The sequence below is a fragment of the Penicillium atrosanguineum genome, assembly GCF_028827265.1.
Source record: "Penicillium atrosanguineum strain IBT 20685 chromosome Unknown utg000004l_segment0_segment0, whole genome shotgun sequence".
Lineage (NCBI taxonomy): Eukaryota > Fungi > Ascomycota > Eurotiomycetes > Eurotiales > Aspergillaceae > Penicillium > Penicillium atrosanguineum.
The window spans coordinates 1,745,058-1,772,564 of NW_026623136.1; the positions used below are offsets into that span (position 1 = coordinate 1,745,058).

Sequence of the window (27,507 nt, forward strand, 5' to 3'; positions counted from 1 at the left end):
CTCCACACTCTTCGACTTCAATTCCTGAACCCTACTTTGAAACGCTTTAATCCAGATATGGTATAACCCGCGATCTCCTAGTTCGAATAGAAGCTGTATTTTACATGACGCGGGTCTTTGGTGGGTCTGCGGGTGACCCGAGGTCTACAATCTGGCCTCGTGCAGATCACAGTCTTTGGTACTCTCTCGGCTGCTAGGGTGAGGGGGACTGAGGTAGCCTGATTTGATTGAAAAATAAAATCGCACTAGTGTCTCCACATCCTAGCAACTTTGCAAGATTCCCCCTCTCTTTGTTTTAATTTGATTGCAAGAGCCCCTTGCTCTCACACTGTTCATCTCATTATTCTTTTTCCAATTCACCTCATAATTCGCCGCAACCACGCCATAAATACCTAGTTGCTTATCTAAACTTTTCTAAATGGCATCTACCACGTTTCCGTTACCAGGAATAGAGCATGGCGAACGTATACTCACCGCGGTGATCGAACAGCGCGCTAAAGATGATGCCAGTGAGCCTTGGCTATCTGTCCCGCTAGACGAGACGAATCTGTCTATTGGTTACAAGGACCTCACCTTTTGGCAACTGAACAATGCGGCCAATCGCGCTGCACATTGGTTGAGTGAAAATCTCCCCACTGGCGAGCCATTTCAATGCTTCGCCTACGCTGGTCCAAAAGATCTCCGTTATCCGATTTTGGCTGTCGCGGCAGCCAAGGTACAGAAGGTGGTAAGTACTCATGGCTTGCAAATTAAAAATGGAGTTAAAGATGAATAACCAACATAGATGGTACTGCCGTCACAATTAGTCACTCCAGAGGCCCAGTTGCAAATTCTTGAAAAGAAAGGCTGTGGGCTTTATCTTAAGCCCGAGGAAATGACTGACTCTGTAGCAGGAATGTTAAAGGGCACCTCGCATATCCAGCCTATTACCATACCAGGCCTGGAATATTTCTTGAATGAAACAGAGGCTAGCCCGGTAAAATACCCAAAGTCATGGGCAGAAGGCAAAGATGATCCTTGGTTGGTTTTTCACACTTCCGGAACAACAGGTATGATTCGATGTAGCACACCGAGAAATCGACTCTCGGAATAACATAGAAACCTTGAAACAGGGAACCCTAAACCTATTACCTATTCACACCAAATGATGGCCGGAGCGGAAGTAGCGGCTTCTCTCCCTGATATCGAGGAGACTCATATACATCAATACGCCCAAAGAAGATGGTATACGCCTTTGCCGTCACTACATGTGAGTTATTTCTTTCCACAAAGATAAATGTCCCTAAATGCTGACTCTGTTAGTTTGTTGGAATGCTTATGACGCTATCTATGACGACCTTTGTCAATATGACAGCTGTGATTGGCCCTGCTGGACCCCCATCTCCAACTATTATCACGGAAGTCTTCCGTCACGGACGCGTGGAGGGGGCCCTGCTTCCTCCAGTACTCATTGACGCCCTCTGTCTCTCTCCTAACGGCCTTCAGGCCCTAAAGGACCTACAATATATTCACTTTGCTGGTGCCCCGCTGTCTGCTAAGTCTGCAGAGCTCCTTGTTCCATATACACAGGTGGTACCTTGTGTTGGTAGCACAGAAGCTGGCGGTTACTTCACAACTATACATGGCAAACCTGATGCATGGGATTACCTTGCCTTCCAGAGACATGCGGGAGCCACCTTTGAGCAGCGATTAGGTGACCTCCACGAGCTTGTATTTATCCGTAATCCGGATTGTGCGATGCAGCAGATATTTTCCGTATATCCAGACCGTGACCGATTTGAGACGAATGACTTATGGGTTAAGCACCCTACTAAAAAAGGTCTATGGAAGATCATTGGCCGGAGCGACGATTATGTTTGTTTCTCTCATGGGGATGGATTGCATGCTTCGCTTCTAGAGCCTGAAATCACGGCTCATCCCAGTGTCAATAATGCACTCATCGGAGGGCATGGAAGACAGTCACCTGTGCTCTTAGTGGAGTTTGTTGAAGGTGCGGAAGACGATGGGACTCGTGAGGGGCTGCTGGAGAGTCTACGACCCTATATTGACAAACTTAACGCACGATGCCATGCCTCGGTTCGGATCTCACTAGAAAAGGTGATCATTGCTTCTAGGGAGAAGCTATTTATCACAACCATCAAAGGGAGCGTGGCGAGATTGCAGACGTTGCGCTTGTATGAGGATGAGATTGCTGCACTGTTCACTTAGAAGCCTGACGAAGCAACTTATGCACGTCGTTCAACATATTCGTGAATAAGGGCGCAAAGGGCTGGTAGCAGTCTTGCCCCTGGGCATTAGAGCATTTCGTGGTCTGTTATTTTCGTCTGGAAGAATGAAAGAGAGCTGTACCGAGTACAGCCGCTGGCAACATCTCGAGTTCGAGAAACAATGAAAGAGTGAAGCTGGTGACACCATTTCCCGGAACTAATGTATTAACCATATACAAAGAATCCCACTCGAGGCATCACGTAGTCGTTGGTTAACAAATATTTATTGTTTCACTCCAGGCTGCCTGCAGGTCATGTGATGCGCGTATGACCAAGTTCGCCTTTCAGGCTTTGTCCTTGACCAACACAATCTTTCCGCATCGGGGAAAAATTAAGTATTGTTCTTTGAATGATAATGGATATGCATGAAATGGACGGACTATCTGAATCTTCTAGGGCTATGCTCATACACTGGCCCTTGCAATTACTTTTACAATCGTGGCGCCCTACTCTTTTATCGTGGTCTGAATCTCCAAACCATAGTCTCTGCAAGGGAAAATTTGATACAATATCTGGGAGAGATGACCATGAAGCACAAAATACCGCCTGCAGATAGCACAGCTGGACTGAAGCCGAGCTGGAAATCTTTATTCCACTTCACAACTCAACAGCATCTACTAGCCCTCGTCATTGGAGCGTTGTTCGCTCTTTTGGCGGGCTGTGTGACACCGGTCCTCGCTATTTTCCTGGGAAACGTCTTCGATGTGTTTACGGGATTCGGAGGAGGAGAAACCGGTGCTGATGATCTCCGTGACAAGATTACGATAAACTGCATCAGAATGGTCGGGCTGGGAGCCGCTGGTTGGTTCCTCAACAGTGCATACTTTGCCATATTTGTTGCTTTCGGAGAGCTTCAAGCGTCAAAAATACGAACTAGAGTATTCGTTGAGTTACTGAAACGCGATGTTGCATGGTTCGAGGCACACAAAGAGGGATCGGGGGCTTTCCTTTCTGGGATCCAAGCGTGAGCCCTGTGTTTCCTTCCAGGAGAACGAATCTTTAACATTCAAATAGCGAAGTACATGATTTACAAATGGCAACCTCGCAACCTCTCGGGCTTGTTATGCAATATGCTTGTCGATCAGTAGCATCATTAGTTCTGGGAATGTATACATCTTGGAGTCTTTCGCTTGTCACGCTTGCTGGGATTCCCATTTTCTCATCCATCATTGCCTATCTCTCATCGAGAATGAAATCAAGTATCACTGCTCAACAAATCGAGCTGACTCATGCCTCCAAGATCGCAAATAACGCTATCGGCTCTATCGAATCGGTCAAATGTCTGAACGGTCAGGCTTTTGAGCATCGCAGTTTTTCAATTCGGATTGAACAGTCGGCTATCCATTATCTTCGCCAATGTCGATTGAACTCGCTGCAGCTCGCCTTTATCCGATGGATGATGTTCGGGATGTTCGTTCAAGGCTTCTGGTACGGCAGCTCACTCGCTCGCAACGGCACCTTATCATCGGGTGAGGTCCTGAGGACGTTTTGGGCCTGCTTGACTGCAGCGCAATCCATTGAAATGATCCTGCCACAGATGATCGTCATGGAAAAAGGAAAGGTTGCAAGCGAAGCTCTCAAGTCCCTTATTCAGTGTACCGATCACTCGGAGCAAAAGGTCAAGAGCGAGGAGAAGGATACCATATGCCCGCTTCATTGCGAAGGCGATATTGAGGTCAACAATGTGAGCAGCACACTGTGGCGCACAATGATGGTGAAGATCCTAATATTATTCCAGGTATCGTTTGCCTATCCTACACAGCCCGACCGACTCGTCCTGAAGCCATCTACCTTTTTCTTCCCGGCCGGGGAGACGACTTTCGTTATCGGCAAAAGCGGCTCCGGTAAAAGCACACTGAGTCAGTTGCTAATGCGGCTTTACGCCCCAACGTCGGGTGAGATACTTATCGATGGTAATCCCATCCAGACGCTGAATCCCAACTGGATTCGAAACAATGTCACCCTTGTGGAGCAGCGAAGTGTCCTCTTCAATGATTCTGTATACCAGAATATCGCATTCGGAAGTAGGAAGCACGGGGAAGTTCGCCTAGAAGACGTGGAAGAGCCGATCCAGCTGGCCATGCTCCAGGATACTATCCATGGGCTACCAAACGGGATAGATACTTGTGTCGGGCCTGGTGGAAGCTTTCTCAGCGGTGGACAGAAGCAAAGAGTGGCCATCGCAAGAGCCAAATTGCGTGACACGCCTATCTTGATCCTCGACGAGCCCACAAGTGCTCTCGATCACCTCAACCGTGTGGCGGTCATGAAAGCTATTCGAGAATGGCGCGTCGGAAAGACGAATATCATCATTACCCATGACATGTCTCACATCGTTGACGGAGACTTTCTTTACATCCTTGAAGACGGGTCAATCTTCCATTCTGGACTCAGGAAACAACTTGAGAAACTTCCGGGCACCGAGAAGTATTTTGGAGTAACAGCAAAAAGCAATGAAGAGTCCATTGAGCCTGAACCAACACTAGTCAGCAAAAAACTTGAGTCCGACTGGGACACCTCGTCGACCTCAAGCCTGGAAGATTTGGAGCCTCGTCCACCCCAGCGTGTTTATCACAACCGAAATCGAACATGGGCGCGGCACGATATTCCATCCAATTTCCGCTCCTCCCCATGGTACAGTCCAGTGCCTATAGGGAGTCCAGCAGAGGATGTTACATTCCCTCAAAGGAAGTGCATATCATTCTTGGGGGTACCAAAGGCTTCTGTCTCTCACAATGAAAGCAGCGGAGGTACTCAAGTACTAGTGAAGGAGCTTGAAATGGATCAAATTCATGATTTTGGCTCAAGCACTGTTACAGTAAGCCATTTTCCGAAATCAAACCGCCTTTCAAGACGCCTTTTCCGCCCTGCATCATCCATTGTACATCCAATGAAGCGCCGAAGGGGAAAAAAAGAGCGAATGACTCTATTCCATATCCTGGGTACTGTCATGCCAAACTTGACCATTAAGGAGCGTATCGTTTTCTTCCTTGGTATTGCTTCATGTCTCATTCACGCAAGTGCCACCCCGATTTTTTCATACTGCATGTCTGAGCTATTCACCACATTCTATGCTGGAACAAACAGCTCCAAGCTGGCAATGAAATGGTCACTGGCTGTACTGGGAGTCTCCTTCGGTGACGGCTTGGCATCCTTTTTCATGCACTTCTTTCTGGAATACTGCGGTGAGGCTTGGATGGACACCCTTCGAAAACAAGCGTTTCAACGAGTCCTCAATCAGCCACGAGCATGGTTTGAAAAGGATGGCAACAGTGTCCATCGAATTACATCTTACCTTGACCAGAATAGCGAGGACATGCGCAATATTATAGGCCGATTTGCCGGGTACGTAATTGTGGCTGTTGCAATCACGGTCATGGCGGTCATCTGGAGTCTGATCGTCTGCTGGAAGTTGACGATGGTCGCTCTGGCTTGTGGGCCTGTGATTTATGCGATTACAAGAGGGTTTGAACGGATCAATTCTTCATGGGAAGGGCGATGCAACGAAATCACAAGCACTGCTACTGATGTTTTCACTGAGACCTTTTCCGAGATACGGACTGTGAGGACATTGACGCTGGAAGGGTACTTTCACCGCAAGCAAGCAACACTTATCTCCTGCTGCCTGAAGACTGGCTTGAAGCGAGCTGTTTACACCGGATTGATGTTTGGTATGGTCGAATCGGCTGTCATATTAGCAAGCGGTAAGATTGTTCCTCTCTTGGCCTTAAGGATATGGGGCTGACCTAGTCACAGCTCTCATCTTCTACTACGGTGCGACTCTGGCAGGTTCTGGATTCACAGCCAACGAAGTCATGCAAGTCTTTTCATTGCTCCTGTTCAGCATCGGCTATGCTGCTCAAATCCTCTCGTGGAGTTAGTCGCTCCTCAACCCCATTCCTAATCCCTTGTAGCTGACTCCAACCACAGTCCCTCAAATCAACAACTCACGTGAAATAGCAGGTCAACTCTTGCGCCTAGCCAATCTGCCCGAAGAATCACACGAAAATCGCGGCCGGCTGAAAATATCCACTCTAACCCCAATCAGGCTCACCAATGTCAACTTCCGATATCCTTCTCGCCCACACACACTAGTCCTGAAGAACGTGTCCATCAACATCACCGAAAACTCCTGCACTGCTATTGTGGGACGATCGGGATCCGGCAAGTCAACCATCGCCTCGTTGCTCCTCTCCCTCTACGAAGCCCCGGTCTCTAGAACTGGTCGTCCCACGGTGACTTTCAGCGGACAAGACATCCTGCGCCTGCATATCCCGACATTACGCTCACAAATTGCTATCGTCTCACAGCAGCCAACCGTACTCCCCGGTACCATCTTCGCTAACATAAGCTATGGCATGGAGAAGACCACCTCACTCTCAAGGGTCCCCAGCGTCCGCGCCGCGGCACAAGCAGCCGGGATAGATGACTTCATCATCTCATTGCCCAAGGGCTACTTTACCGTCATTGGCGATGGAGGCATCGGATTATCAGGCGGCCAAAAACAACGCGTGGTGATCGCTCGTGCCCTCTTTCGCGAACCACAGGTCCTCATACTGGACGAAGCCACGTCCAGTCTCGATCCAGCTGGCGCAGAAGTGGTACGCCAGACAGTCAAGAACCTCGCCTCCTCACGTCGTGGCCTTACTGTAATTATCATCACACACTCAAAGGAGATGATCCGGATTGCGGACCACGTCGTTGTTCTGGATCGCGGTGTTGTCGTGGAAGATGGTCCGTACCATGTCCTGTCCCATAAGGTGGGGGGCAAGCTGCATGAGTTAATCAACGATCCCGAGGAAGGTGAATCGTAGATGGTGCGACTGTGTTCAGACCTTTTGAAGCTCTTCTTTTTCATCTTATCAAATATTATGCGTTCCTGCTTGATATATCCGTTACACTCCCAAAGCATGTTCATTCTTCACAACTGAAATACCTTCAAAGGTTATCGTATGTAGCTTTCAGCCATAAGTGGACTACCAGCGATGCATTGTAGAGATGTGCTTCCTCTTAGAGCGTCCGATGATTTTGGCCCCTTGTTGATCAACTGTTCCCGAACGAACGGTGTGTATAGCTAGGTACCATATGCCTGTATTTCACTAAATATTTCCGTAATGCCCCATTGACTCCCCACAATTTCCAAGTCATTTCAAACATTAATTTACGAGCATAGTCACTATGAAACTATATCGGGCAACATATTTAGATGGGAGGCCGTATATTCCACAATTACCGATCTGGGCATAAACTCCGAAACCTCCGACGCGTAGCCAGGGAGCGGGGCATCAGGACGATCTTGGAGCGCCCTAACCTCAAGCTCGGCAAAATTATTACCCTCAGAACGCGGATGGATTGCAGCCTACTTATTCCTTCTCTTCTCCTGAATCTTTAAACTCACACCAAATCAATGAACGATGAGTAAACCAACCTTCATCTTGGCGCCGGGCGCGTGGTACCCGCCCACGGCATTCCACCCCCTCATTGAGAAACTGGATGACTACACCTGTCACACAGTCGCATTCCCATCCATTCAGCAATCAAGCACAGTGCAAGACCTGCAACCCGACATCGACAGTGTCCGTACACTAGTCGAGTCCGAAGCTGACGCAGGAAACGATGTAATCCTCGTTTTGCACAGCTGGGCCGGGTTACCAGTCTGCAGCGCGCTGGACGGACTGAGCAAGACCGAGCGACAAAAAGAAGGCAAAAAAGGCGGTGTCGCCAAGCTTGTTTTCATCGCGGCGTTCATTCCCCAGATCGGGGAGAGTTTGATCAGTGCGTTCGGTGGAACTCCGCCTCCGTGGTATATTCGCGATGTAAGTCCCCTTTTTCCTATTGTCGAGTAAAGCATGTATTAATATGCTTAGATTGAGAATGGAACCGTCACAGCCAGTGACCCGTTCTGGCTTTTCTTCCACGATGTTCCTGATGGGCAGGAGTGGGCTGCTACGCTGAGACCTCATGCGTGGGCTACGAAGAATACGCCTGCGACTAGTGCAGCGTATTACCAGATTCCGTCGGCGTATCTGCTTTGCGAAGAGGATCGTGCCATTCCGATGGCCGTGCAGCAGTTGATGGTTGACCGGGCTCAGACGAGGGGTGCGACCATTGAGACGGAGAAGATCGCTACGTCGCATACGCCTTGGCTTGTGTACCCGGAGAAAGTGGCGGAGTATCTGCGGCGACAAGCTGGGGAGTCTGTTTGAATGGATTTACAGCGTGAGAACGGGTTAGTGGTGTATGTTACGCTTTTATGGCATCGCTATGGTATAGACGTTTCTCGAACATTCGAAATTCGTATTCACAGGGATATCGATACGTTATAAACATGAAGCTTCAGAGCAGATATCTACATCACTGGCACAAGTCTTCCGGTACCGCACAGGTGGTAGGGATCACCAGTTCATTTCTTCTGGAATAATTTGCGCAGGGTCTTCCTCAGACGACTCTGTTTCGGATTCCCAGTCAAGGGCGCGGGCGCATCAGTACCAGCAGCCACCCGCTCGACAGATTCCGCAGCAGTTGTCGTCGCGCCACCGCCCAGAGTGACAGTCAACAGCTTGGGACTCGAGTCGTAGACACTACCCGACTGGTCGGTACCATTTGCTGGAGCAACATCGTCATAGGGGAACGCGTAACCGCGGTTGCCCAACGTCGTCGCGTGGCAGATCCGCGAGTAGTGATTGGTCACTGGGTTCTGGTAGTAATTTGCGACTGTCTCGCCGTTTGGCTGATTTGTATCGATCAGGAGAGTAGACCGATTGAATGCGGCAGCCAGACGAGCAGTGATCGCATCCTTGGTGCTGTTGCCCGAGACAGCGAAAGCGCCGGAGCTGTTGCTGAAAATGTCTGCTGTGGATGGCTGGGCATAAGTGATGCTTCCAGTCGAGAAATTAAGAGTCCCATTTGAGACCGTGGCTGTAACATCGCCTGCGGAAGCTTGAGTGTTGACAGTCAAAGTGGTGCTTGCGTACTTGGACCAGACTTGGTTCACGTAGGCGGCATAGTAGGTACTGAACAGCCCGCTGTTAAGTACTATTCCAGTGTTGGGAGACACAGCGCGGAGATTTGTGCCATTGTTCGTCACGATGAGTTTGTCCCATCCCGCGCCATCTGTAGTGTTCTGAGCCTTAAGCGCGGTGCAGATTGTAGCCAGCCCGTCGGCTGGAAGGCCTTGTACAGTCTTCGTCGTGCCGGACGTGTTTGTTAGCGCTAGGGCAATGGGCAGGGAGACAAAGTCCACATAGGTGATGTTGACATAGAGCTGTGAAGAGTTCCAGGTGAATTCGCAGAAATCCCAAAACAAATTGTAGTTGGCGTCCGACGGGTTCGACGACGACGGCTCAACCAGCGCGGGGCCGGGGTTCAGGTAAAAGGTCAACTTTCCATCGCGCACGAACCACAACCGAGCTCCAGCCAGATGCGGGATCGTCACAGTTGTGGTGCTTCCTACCGCGCCAAGTGGAATCGCGCAGTCTTGCGCAAGGGCAGTCAGTGTAGCAGACGGAGAAGTCGGGTAATACGCCGTCTTGCCATCAGCCCGTAGGAGGAAAAGCGCATTGCTATTGTCAATAGCCTGGCCAGTAATATATGCGTAGGCCGTGCTCGAACCAGACTGGTTCACCAGGTTGAAGTTGAGGGTCGCCATAGACACGATGATCAAAGAAGGATCCGGGAAACAGGAACAGGTAAAGGTCCCCACAAGGCTGCCGTCGAGGAATCTGGCTGGTTAGTAACTAGCCACCGCGGGGCTGCACAACGGCCATAGTTATAGCGCCATCACTGAGATCCCTCGAGGTTTCATCCCCAGACCCTCGAGATGGAGTAGGGCAGGATGACAGGGCCCTGTGATACAATGGCGTTACTTCGCGCCTTCCCCTGGTCGACCCCCTGGACGCGCCGATTGGAGCGACGCGCTCTTCTTCATTTGACCTGCGCAGATCGCTGCTAGGAGTAGGTTCTGCACCGGCATCCGAACCGGATGAAACCCCCTGCAAGCGCGTCATCGCGCGATCATGCCGTGGTCGTGCCGTGGTCGTGCCGTGGTCATGCCGTGCATCTGCGTGATCTCATTGCCGCGTGTCGATCGTGGCCAAGTCTCTTTTGCGGGGAATATCTGTATGGGGAAAAATTTATCAGTATAATCTGCGGGGAGACTGCACATTTTCATATTTTAGTGGTGAGAGAACAGTCAAGTGTTCCAGTGGTGTGACGATTATGAACCCTTGGTATACAGGCTATGGAACCCTTGACTTTCCTGCCTAACGCTTGGGCCACCCTTGAATTTACGAAAGGCGAGAAGGACTTCAAGAAGCAAGCGGATCTTCAGACGAAGGTTACCTCGCATATGATATCTACTCTACATTATTCAGACTACTCAAGTTCTACGATGGGGGGTTTAGTTGCGGGCAATGTTGACCCTCCATCGGATTTGATCTACAAACCACTGCAACAACAAAACAATGCGGCTCGATGAAAAAAATTGGTTGTTCAAGAGAGGTCTTTTCTGATTGCTGAAACAGCCGAAGGGAAAGCATTATGTTGCTACCTTGGACACAATGGGACTCTTTAGCGGCTACTTTCCAACTCCCTTTTGGCCTTCCTATCCTCCAGTAGATTCTTCGGCGCTGGCAAATCCACATTTGGAAACCTGCCGTCTTTCGAGTACGGCAAAAAATCACTAGTCTCCACCATCCATCTAAACATCTGACTCTCCATAAGCCTCGCCTGGTGCACGAACTTCGGATCCGCCGCCAGATTATGGAGCTCCTGGGGATCGGCCCGTCGATCATACAGCTCCGCAGGCTCATATAGTCTATAGATATATGTCCAGTTGTGATCTCGCATGGAAATTGCCTTTCCTACCGCCCGGGTTTCTTCATGCTGGAGCTTGGACTTGAGATCGTATGGGAATGAGGCATTTTCGAGGAGCGGTTCCTCTGAGAGAAGGAATCCACCTTCTGAATAGGCGTACACGCGGTGTGGGGCGTCTTCGAGGATCGTTGGGAGTAATGACTTTCCATTGTGTGGAAATGTTTCGTCGATGCTGCAGAGTTGGAGGATTGTTGGGACTATATCGACCATTTCGGCCATGCTGTCGCGTACAAGGCCGGATGGGAGGCCACCGCCGCCGATGATTAGGGGCTCTCGGACTAGGGTCTCGGATAGCCCGCTTGGCCATTTTTCGATAAGACCGTGGTCGCCGAGGTATTCGCCATGGTCGGTGAAGAACATGGTGATCGTCTTGTCCCAAAGTCCTGTTGCGTCGAGCTTCTTGACGATACGCCCGAATTGGTCATCGAGTCGAGAGATCATGCCATGGTATGTTGCTGATACCTCGGCCCAGATTTCTGGAGTGGCTCGCTCGGTGCCATATCGATTCCGGATCAACTCCATGTACTTTGGCTCGCATCCCGTCTGTTGTGTGTCAGTCTACTCTGGCCAATTCACGCGGAAGAGTCTGCTGCGCGTACCTTTTGTTTATGTGATGATGGGGTAGTCATATCCTCTCGGCTATACATCGAGAAGTAAGGCTCCTCAACAGTGAATGGGCAATGGGGGAACAGCAGTGGCAGGAACAAAACCCACGGCTTGTCATCCGGAGGGCAGTCAAGCCATTTCTCTGCACCCCGAATCGCCGCTTCATCGTAATCCACTGCCTTGCTCACATCTCGGCGTCCTTTGTAGAAAAGTCGCTCCCAGATAGTGATTTCCTCTTCGGGCCTTTCGTCGACATGGCCTCCAATGACTTTCGTCATCTCAGGCGGCTCCAAGAAACCATATTCAGTCAAACTCAACTCGGTGACCGTGGGTGCAAAAAGATCACCCCGTGGCGCCATACAAGCAACATGATATCCATCATCTTTCAACGACTTGAAAAGGTTCGGCTCCCATGGCTTAATAAGATTCTCCAGCGATCGGTGACCAGATACATGTGGATAGAGTCCTGTGAACATGGAACAGCGCGATTGCGTACATACTGAAGCTTGAACATAACATTCGGAAAACCTTACCCCGCGAGATGCGAATGCATCGATGTTCGGCGTTTTGACGACGGGGTTCAGTCCGGAGCAGTGTAGTGAATCGTAGCGGAGCTGGTCCGGCATGAAAATCACGATGTTGGGCCGTGTATTTGGGAGACCACTTGGCATATGAGGGATGACATGAGTACTCTTACCATCGCCTATTTTCTGCATTTTTGGCGATGTATGTGTATGTGTATTTTGATTTCAGGAAATGGACGATTTTGATCACAGATTTTGAAATGCCGGTCAATCTTCGGAGTCGACGCAATTGAGTGGCTGTTCGCCGCAATTTTGACGATCACACTATTTGGTTACTGAAGGTGTGTGAGGACGGGAATAACATAAGCTTGTTGCGTGGGAAGCATCACAGTTCATATACGATTCGCAGTAACCGACAAACCACGGCCCTCGGTGACCGAGAGCCGTAGCGTGAAATTGGAAATCTGCACATTTCTATATCCTGATTGATCTATCTTTAAGTCAAAAAGCGGGGAGAGCTAGTAAGATTCGCTAATACGGTGGATATGCTCAAGGACCGACTCAACGTCCGCATTGAATTTTGGACAAGAATGCCCCGCCTCGTCCGTTTATGAGCACTTTTTCCTTTGAGGCCTGAGACTTGAAATAATATTTCTTGGCTTTGAATGGATTCGGGGTTATGTGCAGTTATTTAGAGCCCGGCTGTCGGGTTCCGATAGCCGTAGGGCATCCCGTCATCGTCTCCTCCGATGAGCAATCGTCGGTGGACTAACTTGAGGATCCACTCTTCACTGCACGGATAACTAACAACGCCCTGAGCGGACGGGGATAAAGATCAATGTTGTATTTCTCACTACTCTGTAGTACCTTGAAGCTCTGGTATAAGAATTACTCGCACTTCGCAATTTTCTAGTCGCAATATTTCTTGTACAGTATTGCTGTGCGTCATAGCAGAGTTTTTTTTCAATCTCAATAGGTAGCTCGTCATCATCAAATTGTCAAGCTATCATTCAACAACTTTCCACCGTGTCGGCCTTGGGGTATTCAGTGACCTTCCTCGTTTCATCGACGCTTGATTCGTCGCTAGAGGATTTCCATTCTGCCCTTGTTAGCAAAGAAGTCTACCCGATATGAAATAAATGTAAGACTTACCTCTGAACTCACGAGCCGGAACCATCTGAGACCACATCTCTTCCAACTCCTCCAGAGACCGACCGGTCATGTCCGGTAGGTAGAAGAAAGCCCATACAAGCCCAACCGCCCCACAACTACCGTAAATAAACCCGACCTTGGATTGGAGGTTCGCTTCCCCCGCATTCAAATGATATGGAAGAGTCAATGTGATAATAAAGTCGAATACAAACTGGGTGCAGTATACGACCAGTGCGTTCTTATCACGTAACCGCAGGTGTGAGACTTCTGCCGCTGTGACGGCCCCACTAGAGTCCGTGTATCAGTGAAACCCATGTAGCAAATAGGGCAGAACTCACATTGCTCCGAATGACATGACGTAGAAGAATCCGAACATCATACAGACGGCCACGATACCTGTTTTGTCTGATGTTGTGACATCGCCTGTGCCCAGGCCACCACAGATGAAGAGAACAGTTATACAAGCTGTACCACCGACAAGGTAGAATATGCGGCGTCCAACGATATCCACCAGTGAAAATGTGATTATAGGCCCGACGCATGTAATGGTAGCCGAAAGCGCGGTGAAGGTGAAAGTGTTCATTGTCTTCAGGCTTTTGATGAAGATTGCTCCGTACTGGCTCATGAAGCTCTGTCCGGTGATTTGGTTGAAGATGGCGACAGCAATCGAGATTACGAGGCGTCTCTGCAGATTGATCAGGTTAGCAATTAAGTAGACACACTGGAGGAAAAAGGTCGATGTAAGATACCCTGTTGTTTCCTTTCAAGAAATCTGACCATCGACCCTTTGTTTCACGATCTTGTTCAATGGTTTGCTTGAGGGTACTCATTTCGTGTTCCGCCTCCTGCTCAGATAGTTTTGAGCCTCTAATCCAACGAAGCTGTTTGGCCGCATCCTCATGCCGACCCTTTCGCACAAGCCATCGAGGACTCTCTGGAATGAACCAGCAGAACACAAGAACGAAGAGTGGGAAAGCAAACATCGAGGCCAGTGGAAGCTGCCAAGATGAGTCGCCCTCGAACTTGGAAGTTGCCAATGTCACAAAAGAGCAGATCAACGATCCAAAGATATGTGCGAATACGTACACCACGACGATAGCACCCCGAAGCGCGGTAGGACTAATCTCAGCCAGAAACATTGGAGCCAAGAAATTGTCCCATCCGACGAACAGCTGCACAATGATTCGACCAGCTAGCGCAGCACCATAGTTCTTCGCGGTGTAGCTGATGGCAATGCCAACGATAATGATGAACTGCATACTAATGTATGAGGTGCGTCTGCCGTATCGCTCTGCGACTAGGAGGCCACACAGGGCACCCATACATTTTGCGGGGAGGCCAAGGGAGTTCAGGAAGGAAAGATGTTCCGTGCTGAATCCCCACTCTTCTGTTGTGGGGTTATAGGAGCCGAACCGTTTTTCGTAGGCTAAACGAGAATGAGTACAACTTCAAAAGGTAGGAAAATTCAAGCTTACCATCCATAGCTTGGATTGTAGAAAAGACACTGGTGTCAAATCCATAGCTGAACACAATGACGCTGATCACGATGATGGCCAGCACCAGGTTCCATGATGCATGTTGAAGGGAACGTAAGTCCTTCCAGTTTGCCATCTTGAGTTATATCAGAGTAATGAAGTTCTTATTTGTGTTCGGAAAATTTGATTCTATGAGGATGATAGTCCTCTTTATAAACATGGTGGAGGAATGGCGCATTTCCCAATATCCCCCCGTCATGTCGTGATCAACCTAGATCTATAAGAACTGGACCAAAAATGAAGTGTTCTGCTTGATACAGTGTTTTGCAAAAAAGCCAAAAAAAAAGAAGAAAGAAAGAAAGCAAAAGAAATAATCTAATGGGTAATAGGCTAGTACTCTAATCCACTAGGCTGCGTGGAGAGCTCAGCTTGACTGTGTATTGAGACTAAGCGTTTAGTGTCGTCACGCCATGGTATCTTTGGATCGCAGCATGGCAACCGTAATTGGCGGTTCTGCAACTACTCACAATAATTATTTTAAGTTCAATCCTAATTCTTTTCTTCCATCCTTCTAGTTTTCTCATACGTTATCTACTTTGCAGTACTGGATATTCTAATCAAGGTGGCAAACACAAGAGGGCCTCAATCTAGACCGACTGGCTCAGGGAGGCATTCGCATGTCATTTTTCCATACTGTGGCCTCCTGCTCACCCATCAGAGCAATGCTGCTATCTGGAATGGACGCACATATTGCCGAACTGGGGGGAATAGCGGAGAGAATGAATAGCTTACCGTGGATTTTCAAGGGCAGAATTGACAACGAGGGTTACCTGATTTCCGAGCCGCAGCCCTCCCCGATATCATGCGTGACAGCGAGCATATCACCGTGATATTAGGCAAATTGCACCTATGTCTAGAGAGAGACCTCAGACCCTCCCGCCGAGGCTTCTACAAAGTCTTCACTTTGCGCCACGGTGCAGGAAAACCACTATAACCACTAACCAAACTCTACAATGAAACAGCAAATTACGAGCAATCTTCAATAAATACTATAAATGGAAGCGCAATTCCTCGACGGAGAGTCCAACATTCCAAAATATTTTTACTCCATCAATTCTCCACAGATTACATGCTCAACCACCTCAAAAGTGGCAACCAAGAAAGAAAACCCCGACCCTTCTTCGCTTGACTTCCCTTAAAGCACTCACCGAAGCCATTCGCAACTACGACGGCAAATACGACGACGGCCCAGCCGGTCTCATAACCAGAGGAATCGTCCCATCAGACGTTCCACCAGCACCCCTCCACGGCCCTCGGCAGGACACCCTGGACCGAGCTCCTAGAATTTGAACAGGGCAAATCATTGTGAACAATGGATATCGCCGCGATGGTAGACTTCATCGACTTAACCATTAGATCTGTCATGTCCGCGAATATCTCGAGTCAACAGACGACTGGGCGAATGCGTTCGTGGCCCTCATGTCGGACAACGGTGCAGGAATACAACTCCTCCAACTCCTCCAACTAATTTCCGGTCTGGCGGCTGTAACTATCGACGATATGATACGGAATTTTATAATAATTCGATTGATACTACTATGAGGACCCATAATTCGTTGGTATGGAATGAATCTCAATGGGCGTCCGCGGCTACAGTACCAAATCGGGGCGCCAAGTCGTATACCATTGAGGGTGGGATACGGAATCCTTGTAATATTCGGTATCCCCGGATGATATACGACACGCGAGTGGACGATGTGAGTTCGAATTTTACTAGTTCTATGGGTGTTCTTCCGACGGTGCTTGATTTGGCGGGGATTGAACATGTTGAGGTGTTCAGCAGTTTGGTATTGCGGCGGTGCGTGTTGGGAAATGGAAGGCGATGTTTCTTCCTCACCGCCACGAGGACAGGTGGGATGGGAGCTGTGTGATCTCTCGACCGATCAAGGTGAGAACCACGACTTGGAGGATAGTCATAAGGACAAGTAGATGGAGATGATTGCACATTATGCAATGGACTATCAGAAGTCCGGGTTATTCGACAAAGAGAAGAGGACTGAAGTCTCGTTGGTAGAAGTACTGAAAACATAACAAGGAGGTTAATACACAGATGGCGTATCCTGTACGATGGACTTTAAGGATTCGGGTGACAGTCTGTTGTGGAGGTTATCGCGAGGGCCGTCAACTGGGCCCATTCCTGTGTTGTCGCCGAGGCCCACGATGTTACTGACAACTCACTTTGCGCCCACACCAGACTCGGTGGGCGTAATTACCTGGTTGATCGTTCGAAACCCACACACGACTCTTTGTCTTCAATTTTGCAATGTGTTTACTGCCCTTGGAAACGTGCCCAACTGGGGCTCGTGTTGACTATGTTTGAGAGGACGAAGTAAGGGGGCGCTATCCAATCCATGTGCTTATCATCACAGCTTGGGCGTGGGGCAAACCGTGACAGCCTCCTAGCCATTTCGATAGACTGCTAGTTTTAGGTCTTTGGCTATTTATTTGCATCCCTCGAGTGTAGCAGAATCATAGGCTCTGCCCTCTTCTCCCCCTTACTTTGCATTTGTGTCACCCGTACCTCTCGCCCTTACCTGCAAACACAGGGGCATGGACTCACGTACTTCATCTACTCGTGCAATGACGAAGGCCTCGAGACAGTCTCATCCCGGGGATGTACCCGCCTCCACCGCGAAGATCTCCCGCTAACTGCACGATCCCTTGAGAGAAGGGGCGGAGCACAGGGCCTACAGACGATGTACTCCAGACTCAAGGCCAGAGACACGATCGACAGTCCAAACCGGGATTCTGGTTGTTGGCTTTGACGCCTCCACTGGACGCGCGCTACGTCTCACTGCTCCACTCGACCTGCGATAATAATAGGCGTGGGCACGGCTCCACCTCTGCCTAGAATTAAATCCGGTGGCTGATCACTTCTCTTCAGCTCGTCTTCTAACACTTTGGGGTTTCTCACCTTCTATGCCTTCCGAGGATCTCTAGGGCCGCTGCCCTCACATTCCACGCCATGTATATCCCACAAAAACGGGCCTTGAGCCACAAGGACAGTGTCTTCATCGTCGTATGTGCTGCTGCCTGCTTCCGATCGTATCCGCTATCGCTCTCGGATCGCCGTTTCGTCTTTGGACTCGTTGCTGATTTCATTCTTTTCTAGTGTGCAGCCTGTATCCTCTTTGTCGTTGCCTCGTGCGTGTGCTCGTATTTCGGCGCCCGATGGCTCCGTCAGCGACACTATAACCCGAAGTATATACCTGGACAGTTTTTGAAAGGAAAGTGGAAACAATGGTGTCCCGGAAGCGCCGCCTATGGCCAGGTGCCCAATCCTCGAGCACAAAATGCCAATGATACTACATACCATGGTGCTGGAGGAGCCCCTGAAATGACGACCGTCGACAACACGGGCGTCCAACGTGAGACGTCCGTCCGATCCATCATGACATTGCCACCCTACTCCGTCAGCCCTAAAGACTCCGAGCAAGTTGTCGCTCGAGAGGGCGAACGGGGTGGCATGGATATGGTCGTGGAGTTCCCCGACACGGCCGATGAGCAGGAAGCACGTCGCGAGGATCAAATGGAGTCTCTCTATCAACTCCGTCTTCAGCGTCGTCAGGAAATCGCCGAGCGAGAAAGCCGCCGACAAGAACGACGCGAAGCTCGAGCTCGAGGTGACGCGATCCGCCTAGAACAATTGACAGCAGAGTCCCGCGCCCGGAACGACGCTCGCAACGCCAACGCCAGCAACACTTCTATCAGTGCGACTGCCGTCATCGCCGAGCACCAGTCTCGCGAGCGCGATCGTCGTATCTCCAGTGTCAGCTACGCCTCGATTGGTCATGTTCGACACGACGGCTCACGTCTTCGAGCCGACTCTCACGACTCGGACCACCAGCCTCTACTCCCAAACGCCGTCGTGGACTCCGCATCGCCATCACTGATGGATCCGCCTAGCCTGCGCTCGCGAGTTCAATCGACCGCATCATCAATCATGACGGCATCGACTGCCCTAACGGAAGCCGACCCCTTAGTCCTTCGCCCAACCTCAACCCATCGATCCAGCCGACCGACATCAATGTACTTCTCAAGTCGCCCAGTGTCGGTCGCCCAACCCGACGAAGGCGACCTCGGCACCCTAAACATTCCCCCACCGCCAGACTACGAGCACCTAGATTGGGGCGATGCACCTGCATACGAAAGCCCAAACCTCGAACGCCACACAAGCTCAGGCCGTCAACTTCCCGAACTTTCGCGTCTGCCTTCCATCCACATCAACGTGGCCTCGCCGATCGTAGTCTCTCCGGTATCCCCGGTAACCACAACCTCGCATCGAGACGAGCTGGATAGTAACCCGCCTACACCACCAACCCCGACGGGCCCCATTCCAGCCGTTGTTTCGGCCGGATCCACTTCTGGCCATGCCCCTGTTTCATGAGGGCGCAGGACCTCTCGAGGGAAATTATTTCGAATTCGCTTTCGCACGGCCTTGATGAACATGATGACACGATTTGTATTAGCATAATATCCTTTATTGTTTCGTTGCGGCCTGTCCTTTTCGGTCGGAGGCTTCCTTCTTTCCGGCTAGCAGGGCGTTCAGGGCTTGTTGACCTGTTCTGCTCTTCTCCTTTCTATTTAGTTTTGGACCTTGGCTTCTTGTTGGTATACCATGGGATATTTGATTTTGGCGAAGGATTTAGTTACTGGGATGGTATTGGGATATGTAGAATTGAAATTAAATAGCATTTTGATCAATCTTCCACTGAGTGTTTACTTCTATAGATATTTCTTTCCTTGTCAAAAGGCTCGATATCAGTCCTAAACAATGACAAGACCCCACATCGAGATGTTTGACGTCAAATGCGCTCCACCATGGACCCGACCAGCGGGCCGCTACCGATCGTCATTCCTGGAACGGATTCACCCTCGTATTCCAGGGATTCTTACCTGCATTCTCTGAACATCAATCATTTATCGCAAAGGCAAATCGGGCAGCCAACGCATTGTTGCCATGACATCATCTACTCCACACCAATGTTTACAATCCGGAACTTTTCCGAAGTCGTCGCGTTCACTTATCTTCATCTAAACTCTTATCTACGGGTACCTATCTCATCAATCGAGAAAGTGTTGAATCAATTTCACGCTACGTACGCAACGCAATGCAATTGATTGGGGTTCTCGATATGCAAATGGGCCCCGTTGGAGCTAAACCCTCTGATCAATTTGCCACATGCTCTGGACACGGAGCTTCTTAGCGCGGTAAGGCCCAGGGTTCCACTGGCTGTAATCATTCTCGCCCCCTCTATTTATAGGACCATTGGTTCGATATCAGGATCCAAATTAGGCCTTCTTAGATGTAAAGGGCCCGATGGAAGGCTTTTGCGAGAAATACCCAGCTACTTTCGTAGGTCACTATCCACACAGGCACTACCGGAAGTTAAAAGAGGTGCGATTGGCTGCGGTGCTCATTTTGAATCCGTCGAGGTTAACTTGGAGACAGAAAGGTTTTCAACCTTCGCGCTGCCATCGCGGTATGGCCGGAGGCATGTAGACATGACTGGCTAATGCCTGGCTATTGCCAAGCTGAGCTTCCACATTGTATGCTATATAAACGGGATCTTATAGATAAAGATTGGAGAAGATAGAACCTGGGGTTATCGGATGGTGTATTTCAGGGTAAAGGAATGCTCGGCGGTTTTATATAAAGGGCATCCATAGTTGGTGGAGAAAGGGGCAGGTTTCATGACATCGCGTGGTGATAGTTTCGGAACTGAGGCAGGAAAAATTCTCTCAGCCTAGAGCCATATATTATCGCGCGAGTCTACATAAAGACCATCTCAAAGATCGAGTGATAAAAGTGAAAGATAACCTGCACCACAATCATAGGAATAGTATCGAAAATGTACAAAAATGCCTCGTGGCCCATGAGATAACCATCATTTCCTTGGCAGAACTCAATCACGCGATAAATGCAACGGATGATGATCAATCCTGACACGCCGAACAGAACATACAACAATGGTCCATATTGCAGTCGAAGTAGTGATCGCTTCGTTTGCTTCAACCGCTTTCCAAAAATCAACGATATCGTCAAGAATCCTCCGAAGAATATGAGCTGAACAAACAGACCCAGGATGGCAATGACTTGTCCAATTTTGGACATCGAAGAAACTGCCATCATACCACCAACACTAGCTTGAGTGAGAAACGCGATCACATCTCCAATGACGAAGATCTTCGTTACTTTCTGTGGAGATATGATAGATAGATGTGAGGCTCCGGCGAACAAGACGATGTGTCCGTATATCATATAGATCGTCGCGCCGTAGAGGGAGGGTGGGAGTAGAATGCAGACGTTTTGTGCGATGTAGGGGCCAATTGCCGTTGTATCGCCGGATGATACTGCACGAAAGATGTAACCGAGTGTCATCACTTGAGTCATACCCTGTTAGCTTTCGGGATTGGAGGGATAGTGAAATGCGGTGAAACTAACTTATAGCGCCAACGATGAACGTCGAGAAGAAGAATGACTTAAGCTTGATAAGTTGGAATACGTGATAGCCAGCACTAAAGCCAAAACAAATAATAGCGATGATGGCTCCCACCTTGCTGGGAGTATAGTCGTAGAAACTCCAGTCTGCCATGGCGGATGATGGTGATGGATTAGTATCGATGAAGAAAAGTTGCGGAAATTCAAGCAAAGTCTGGAAGTTGATACTGGTCTTGACGAAAAATGCAAAGAATTAGATAAAAAGGAGGACGGAAGGCTTAACAGTCTACCCTTTTAAAGCTGGGACGATGTCGAAGTACGTAAACCCCTTTTCTGGTCGACTTGGACGCTGTCTATGTTTGCCCAATAGAGCTACCATTTGTGGATACAGAGACGAAAACTGAATGGCTCAGCGATTTTAGCTATATGGTAAAAGTGGTTGAGCCTCTACAGGCTCTACTTTGGCCAATCGCAGTGCAGACGTACTCGTACCTGGTCTGTTGTGGGTCTTTTAGCACGAAGATGGGGATCCACCGTTTTCGATATTTTCGGAGTAACCGCGGGAAGAAGAATTAGAATCTAATTATTTAAATTGGGTTACCTGAAGGCACCAGTGAAAATTCTTCATACCACGTGCTGAATGTAATCGAAGGTGGAATACTCAAACCAGCAGAGTGGTTCATCATCGGTATTTCGTATTCCAAGCATACATTTCAGGATAGCTCAGTCTAATGATTCAATAAATCAGACATTCTGAACTCCTTCAGTGGCCATTGTAGCCACTCCTGGATTGAATGGTCAGCATAGCCCGAAAGCTCGCGCAATAGTTCCTTCGGCCACTGATCGATCCAATAACTGGGCTCTCCGTGTTTCAGCAGAACGCAAGAGTGAGCAAATACCACCAAAGTGAAAGGTTCTCTCCTTGCCAGTAATGAAATGAATTCATCTGTCACCTGAGACATCCAGCCAAAAAACCCCACTTGAGCATTCTTCAGCCACTGTAGAAGGTCTCGGATTGCGACAGAATTTACGGAGGACACTTCCTTCTCGACGCTCACCGACTTCATGTGAGCGTCAAATCGCACTAGGCTCTCTTCCAATCCTTCTATTCCTTTCTTGTCTTCTGGGAGATCAAACATAGATTGCAGGGGGCCGTCTTTCAGATCTTTCCACGAAGTGTTCATGATCGTTCGCACGCCTCGTAGATGTATAACCCAATGAGCCAAGGATCCTTCATTGTTGAAGAGAAAGTGCTTGCCATTATATGAAGACCCAATCTCAAAGACATATCCAAGGGCTACACAGGCATATAGTGCATTGCAATTCGAGAAAGAAATTTTGGAGAGAGCGGCGGATGAAAAGCGGAGTGACGCCTCGTATTGCCGATGTGCATAGGGGAGATATTCGTAATTTGATGATTTGTGGCAGAAATGCAAAGCTGAAATCGCAAATATCATCCGCAAGAGGAAATCATGATCGAAGGCTAATTCAGGGACCTGATTCTGCCATAAATCTTGACGCTCGGGTGTGTCGGTCAATGTGAGATAAGTGGATGTAGCGAAGTGGTGAAGGAACTTGAAATCGGTGATGTCGACTTCATTTGAGGGTGATTGTGAGATTGAGACTCTTGAGACATCGGCTGGCGGTATGGCATGAATTTGTTCCCTGGGACGTGCTTTGGAATGCGCAGATTTTCTTGGCGATATTGAAGTCCTCGGGGCTGGGAAATCCAAATCCACAAACTGGCAATTAAGCTTCTTTTGATGACAGTTTTGGCATCCTGGTTTTCCTTCGTCGCACTGTAGGAGGAATTAGCACTATACTCGGAATTCCTGGGCGGTATGTGAATTAAGAGCGGTATATCATGTGCATGCCGTAGCTAAGACACCTTATAAGATGCAGTACGAACTGAAAGGTGAATCTGATGTGATGAAGAAAGCCGTCCTACCTTAATTCTTCGCCTTTTACATTCCACACAACCACTTCTCACTTTTCGATGGGAGCGGCGAACAAGCGGCATTTCAGGAGAAAACACTCCACGATTAGTAGAGGCTGTACGCGAATGGAACTAAACCGCCAATCTCCTAAAACCTAGAATGGCGCAGAATAATAGGAATCACTCATAAGAATGGAGTTCTGGGGTTGTGAGTATCGGTCATGGGTCTTGGATAGATGTTTGGAGAAAAATGTTTAAAATTTCCGCCAAATACACGGATCACGTGGTTTATAGTTCCTTTGTACGTTCAATGTGCTTCAAAGTAAGAACGCTTCGGAATGCACTATTATTGGCCCTTGCCCTTGTTAGGAGTATGGGAAAAGATATTCCTATGCTCGCCGCGGATAAGCGAAGATTTGTAAATAGTAAGCTACCAGATAAGATATGGCAGGTTCAATTCTTGTACACGGTATTATATACTGTATCTTACCCCTTGTTACGTCAATTGTTATTCAATCCTCGCAATTTCTCTCAAGATCAACAGTCTTATCCTTCCGACCGATGCCCAGTTTTTTTCGTAGGTTCACTTTCCTCACACGGAAGGCCCGCTTTCGTCGTCGTCGTGGGTAATTTACCGGACTTTCACCACCCGTGAAGATAGCCATGTCGTAGATGAATGCGCCAAATAGTGCGCCGCTGATGTCTGCGCACCATGGACCCCAAACCCACCAAGCATGGGTCACTTGAAACAGATGGCCTCCCCATCCTGCCATAACGGCGACGAGTCGCGGGCCAAAATCTCGGGCGCAATTGAAACAGCTATAATAAGACACGTGTGGTTAGTTCATAGAGAGTTTGGTATATCTTGAGAGCGATTTGCATACCCTCCGGTATTGTAGCCAAATGCAAGGACCACAATCGAAATAAGGACCCCAAGAATGAAAGCGTTCATTCCGGCCCCAGGTGGAGCATTGCCATCATCTCCAAGAGCCATAATTGCTCCAACCAAGATCGCACTGCCCAGGAATTCGGTGAAAAATGCCGTTGCTGGATGGACGAATGGCTTCGGGGCGGTAATGAAAGCCTCCGCAGCGACACTAAGGCTCTGTGGCACTTTTGCTTTCGCGGCAACTTCAACAATAGCATCGTGGTAGATCGCATATGCAAATCCACCTGCAGTGATTGCTCCCAGTAGCTGCGCAGCAATGTAGATTAAGCTTTGGCGCGCAGGAAACCCCCGGAACACGGATAAGGCGATTGAAATGGCCGGGTTTAAGTGGCCACCAGATACACCGCCGGTGGTGTAGATAGCCACCATGAATCCGAAACCCCAGGCGACACTTTGGGAAGTGAATGATCCAGCTTGGCCAGATGATGTAAAATTTGACAAAGTAGCACATAGACCAATCGTCATTGCGATGGTTGTCTGCGATCGCAAATGTTAGCCACGAAATGTTCCGGTTTTAAGAGTTTGAGTACTGACCCCGAGCCACTCCGCCAGCGGTTCTCGAATGTAATGGCGGATTTTCGACCAGGTATTAAAAAACCCATCATCTCTTGGGCCAGTCGGCTGGTTCTGCTTCCTACCTACGGTTGGATCCTGGCCTGTCTGCCGATCTTCTTTCCTGTCTTCTGGCAATGCGCCGTGGCGCATGCCAGGTCTGATGATGTGAGGGAGCGGTTCAGCCAAACTCCATGTCGGGTCATTTTGTTGTTCGCCATATTGACGGTTGCGGGAGGGGATTTCGTAGGAATTGCTATTTGGATTCTGGGTTTCGGGGCCCGCCAGACTGAAGCTTGGGTTGTTTCCCAGGCCTTCGTTCCCGCTTGCAGCTTCTTGGGTACCTTCAGGGGGCTCGTATTCGCGAGGTTCAACAGTATCTGTCGTGTCATCAATGTTAATTTCTTGGCAGGTCCAGTACGGTCATATGGTCGCACACCTTTGACTTCGCCATCTTGGCCAACACCGCCCGAAGACGCCATGGTGCTTTAAGTAACTCAAAACGAAGACGGAGTTCAAAAAGCGAAGAATGAGAGAATTCAAATTCCGATGATCTTCTGATCAAAACTTGTGTGGACTGACCAAGCTGTCAATACTTGGCATCCCTGAGAACGAGGCTCCACTCTATTTCGTCATGGCGAGTTACAGACCCTGGATGCCAATGAATCACCACTAAGGATTAACCTCATATCACAGCGATCAATCGGTGGCTTTCCGCCAATCAAAAATCAGTCGAGACCACTCTATCATGTAAATGCGATTTGTACGCGCCTACATTTGGCATTATGTCCACCGATTCACTGCCTCAACCAGACGATGTTCAATACTATAGAGTATGGCAGCGAAGTTCTTTAATCGTGTCAGACAACTGCTATACTACAGAAACTACTTGGCCTCACTCTGTGTTCAGAAGTTATATTCTTATCGCGAAAGCCTTCCCTGGCTACTGGCCAAAATCTTCTTATTTACATTGCCCGACCGTTTCAAACTTGTGGGCGGTCATGCTGAACTGTTCCTTTCACCTTCGCAGTCTCGGTTTCTCCTTCTCCTTTCTGAGATAAGCCTGGCTCATTGACAAATGGGTTCGAGGTGTTGGTGTTAGACAGGCCTTCCTGCTTGAACGACATACTCCCAGTGCCGCCTTGCTCCCCTCTTGAGCGAGGCTGTATATGTGTTAGTCGCATAAGTTTCGTATATGCAGGCTCTCTCCAGGGCGAGATATTGACGAATTTCTGGAGGTCAAAGACTAACCTTGTCATAGTCGCGTGAAGATTGATTGCGCTCGTCGCCTTGCTTGGATTCTTTGGGGTTTGATGTCTGAGATTTTTGCCAGAAGAAAATCGATGCTGGTATTCCAAGCAGGATCGATAGCCTCAACCTATTCACGAGTTAAGAGGAAGGTTCTTGGACAGATAATAAAAGCGACCGACCAGTTTTTGTTCGGGGCAGTGCTTCCCTGTCCGCCAGTGCCGGTGGCATAGCTCCGCCGGTTCGCCATTCTCGGCAATGGCTTGGCTCTGTAAGCTCCAGTCACGAAATTATTCATTGTGGCTGCTCGCGCTGTCGTAACACGAGTACAATTCATGATGGTCGGAATCCGAATCAAATATTGATTGGTAACGTTGGCGAATAAAATTTTTCCAGGCGAGGGCCTAATAAATGCCCTTCTGCCGCATGTACTTGGCCAGGGAAGGGGGCGAATCTCAGTCTCCACATACCCGACGTCACTTAACTATCATTGCCGGGATGAACGTCACGACTTTGTTTGTCGTTTGTCTTTCTAATCTGTCCCTCGCCAAGTTTAATTCCAATGATCCCTTTTTTCCAGTTTGTTATTCGAAATGACCGAACCTTGGCGTAATCATTGCCGTGTCACGCGATCTACCTTGTTTTACTGAAGTGCTCTATCAGGAAACGGGTTCCAACCATGGTTGACTGACAATTGATTCGGGCCCATGCACGTGAATATTTCCATTGTGTGTTTCTTCTATCTGAATTCAGGTCGTCTCACATGGGAGCTAATCGCCTTGACGAATTTACACTGTGAAACTCTATCCTAGCCCCACTGCCAAGGCCGTAGCGCAGATCATTTGTTGAGCAGCCCGCATGAGATCTACATAAGGGCACAGTAAAATGCGCTTTGTATATTACAGTCCCTAGGTCCTTAACATTACACTATGCGTACGAAAATTCTGTAGAATTCCATAGAAACATATAGAATAGTGGCATCTGGTTCCCAGACGAGGTGCTAGGTGGCTTCAACTTTCCTTCTCAGAGCGCACGGCATGTACTGTATCCCCTCATCAATGTATCCATCCCCTTATCAAGTCATGTGTTCCTTGTCTTTAGCCTCTTGGAGGAAGTTTAAAATCTACTATAAAATTTGATTGACCTTCCGTATACTATACTTGGTATGACTCTCGCGATCCGAGAAATATTTTTGCTCCGGAAAATCGTATTACCTACATAGCATATCTCCAGGTACTACCACGCCACAGCTATATAAAGATAGGCCAACGGGTGAATAATGAACACTGACATAACTATGGACTTGAATCACGTAGCCGGTGTATTCACAGCACGAAAAAGTACACACTCCGAGCCATATATACCCAGAAACTCATCAATCTGTACAAACCCACTCTTAATCAGGACATTGATACTTGCTTT

The 27,507-nt window shown here is 48.9% G+C and overlaps 12 protein-coding genes across 12 annotated transcripts; 6 read left to right on the plus strand and 6 right to left on the minus strand.

Annotated features, from left to right (window-relative positions):
- Positions 1–418: 418 nt before the first annotated feature.
- On the plus strand, positions 419–2,208 carry N7443_005981 (putative AMP-binding enzyme; the record flags this gene model as incomplete). Its single annotated transcript, XM_056886037.1, has 4 exons — positions 419–727; positions 785–1,049; positions 1,113–1,249; positions 1,303–2,208. 4 exons carry the CDS (start codon positions 419–421, stop codon positions 2,206–2,208), a joined length of 1,617 nt encoding a protein of 538 aa, XP_056741485.1.
- Positions 2,209–2,788: 580 nt separating this feature from the next.
- Positions 2,789–7,081, plus strand: N7443_005982 (ABC transporter B family protein; the record flags this gene model as incomplete). The annotated part of the gene is made up of 4 exons (XM_056886038.1): positions 2,789–3,231; positions 3,282–5,971; positions 6,024–6,143; positions 6,198–7,081. The coding sequence occupies 4 exons, from the start codon at positions 2,789–2,791 to the stop codon at positions 7,079–7,081; spliced, it is 4,137 nt and encodes a 1,378-aa protein (XP_056741486.1).
- A 600-nt stretch (positions 7,082–7,681) lies between these two features.
- On the plus strand, positions 7,682–8,473 carry N7443_005983 (alpha/beta hydrolase; the record flags this gene model as incomplete). Its single annotated transcript, XM_056886039.1, has 2 exons — positions 7,682–8,083; positions 8,135–8,473. The coding sequence occupies 2 exons, from the start codon at positions 7,682–7,684 to the stop codon at positions 8,471–8,473; spliced, it is 741 nt and encodes a 246-aa protein (XP_056741487.1).
- Positions 8,474–8,670: 197 nt separating this feature from the next.
- N7443_005984 (glycoside hydrolase family 64 protein) lies at positions 8,671–9,915 on the minus strand (the record flags this gene model as incomplete). Its single annotated transcript, XM_056886040.1, has 1 exon — positions 8,671–9,915. The coding sequence occupies one exon, from the start codon at positions 9,913–9,915 to the stop codon at positions 8,671–8,673; it is 1,245 nt and encodes a 414-aa protein (XP_056741488.1).
- A 920-nt stretch (positions 9,916–10,835) lies between these two features.
- On the minus strand, positions 10,836–12,463 carry N7443_005985 (uncharacterized protein; the record flags this gene model as incomplete). Its single annotated transcript, XM_056886041.1, has 2 exons — positions 10,836–11,684; positions 11,741–12,463. The coding sequence occupies 2 exons, from the start codon at positions 12,461–12,463 to the stop codon at positions 10,836–10,838; spliced, it is 1,572 nt and encodes a 523-aa protein (XP_056741489.1).
- An 818-nt stretch (positions 12,464–13,281) lies between these two features.
- N7443_005986 (uncharacterized protein) lies at positions 13,282–15,034 on the minus strand (the record flags this gene model as incomplete). Its single annotated transcript, XM_056886042.1, has 5 exons — positions 13,282–13,370; positions 13,424–13,710; positions 13,762–14,108; positions 14,173–14,849; positions 14,899–15,034. 5 exons carry the CDS (start codon positions 15,032–15,034, stop codon positions 13,282–13,284), a joined length of 1,536 nt encoding a protein of 511 aa, XP_056741490.1.
- Positions 15,035–15,807: 773 nt separating this feature from the next.
- Positions 15,808–16,248, plus strand: N7443_005987 (uncharacterized protein; the record flags this gene model as incomplete). Its single annotated transcript, XM_056886043.1, has 2 exons — positions 15,808–15,872; positions 15,921–16,248. 2 exons carry the CDS (start codon positions 15,808–15,810, stop codon positions 16,246–16,248), a joined length of 393 nt encoding a protein of 130 aa, XP_056741491.1.
- Positions 16,249–16,496: 248 nt separating this feature from the next.
- N7443_005988 (uncharacterized protein) lies at positions 16,497–16,887 on the plus strand (the record flags this gene model as incomplete). Its single annotated transcript, XM_056886044.1, has 2 exons — positions 16,497–16,683; positions 16,742–16,887. The coding sequence occupies 2 exons, from the start codon at positions 16,497–16,499 to the stop codon at positions 16,885–16,887; spliced, it is 333 nt and encodes a 110-aa protein (XP_056741492.1).
- Positions 16,888–17,923: 1,036 nt separating this feature from the next.
- N7443_005989 (uncharacterized protein) lies at positions 17,924–19,345 on the plus strand (the record flags this gene model as incomplete). Its single annotated transcript, XM_056886045.1, has 2 exons — positions 17,924–17,977; positions 18,071–19,345. The coding sequence occupies 2 exons, from the start codon at positions 17,924–17,926 to the stop codon at positions 19,343–19,345; spliced, it is 1,329 nt and encodes a 442-aa protein (XP_056741493.1).
- A 1,386-nt stretch (positions 19,346–20,731) lies between these two features.
- On the minus strand, positions 20,732–21,632 carry N7443_005990 (RTA1 domain-containing protein; the record flags this gene model as incomplete). Its single annotated transcript, XM_056886046.1, has 2 exons — positions 20,732–21,342; positions 21,404–21,632. Coding segments are annotated over 2 exons (840 nt in total), but the record flags the coding sequence as incomplete, so codon positions are not given.
- Positions 21,633–23,848: 2,216 nt separating this feature from the next.
- Positions 23,849–25,319, minus strand: N7443_005991 (MIP/aquaporin family protein; the record flags this gene model as incomplete). The annotated part of the gene is made up of 4 exons (XM_056886047.1): positions 23,849–24,155; positions 24,221–24,762; positions 24,820–25,217; positions 25,277–25,319. 4 exons carry the CDS (start codon positions 25,317–25,319, stop codon positions 23,849–23,851), a joined length of 1,290 nt encoding a protein of 429 aa, XP_056741495.1.
- A 501-nt stretch (positions 25,320–25,820) lies between these two features.
- N7443_005992 (uncharacterized protein) lies at positions 25,821–26,335 on the minus strand (the record flags this gene model as incomplete). The annotated part of the gene is made up of 3 exons (XM_056886048.1): positions 25,821–26,000; positions 26,089–26,215; positions 26,268–26,335. The coding sequence occupies 3 exons, from the start codon at positions 26,333–26,335 to the stop codon at positions 25,821–25,823; spliced, it is 375 nt and encodes a 124-aa protein (XP_056741496.1).
- Positions 26,336–27,507: the final 1,172 nt, after the last annotated feature.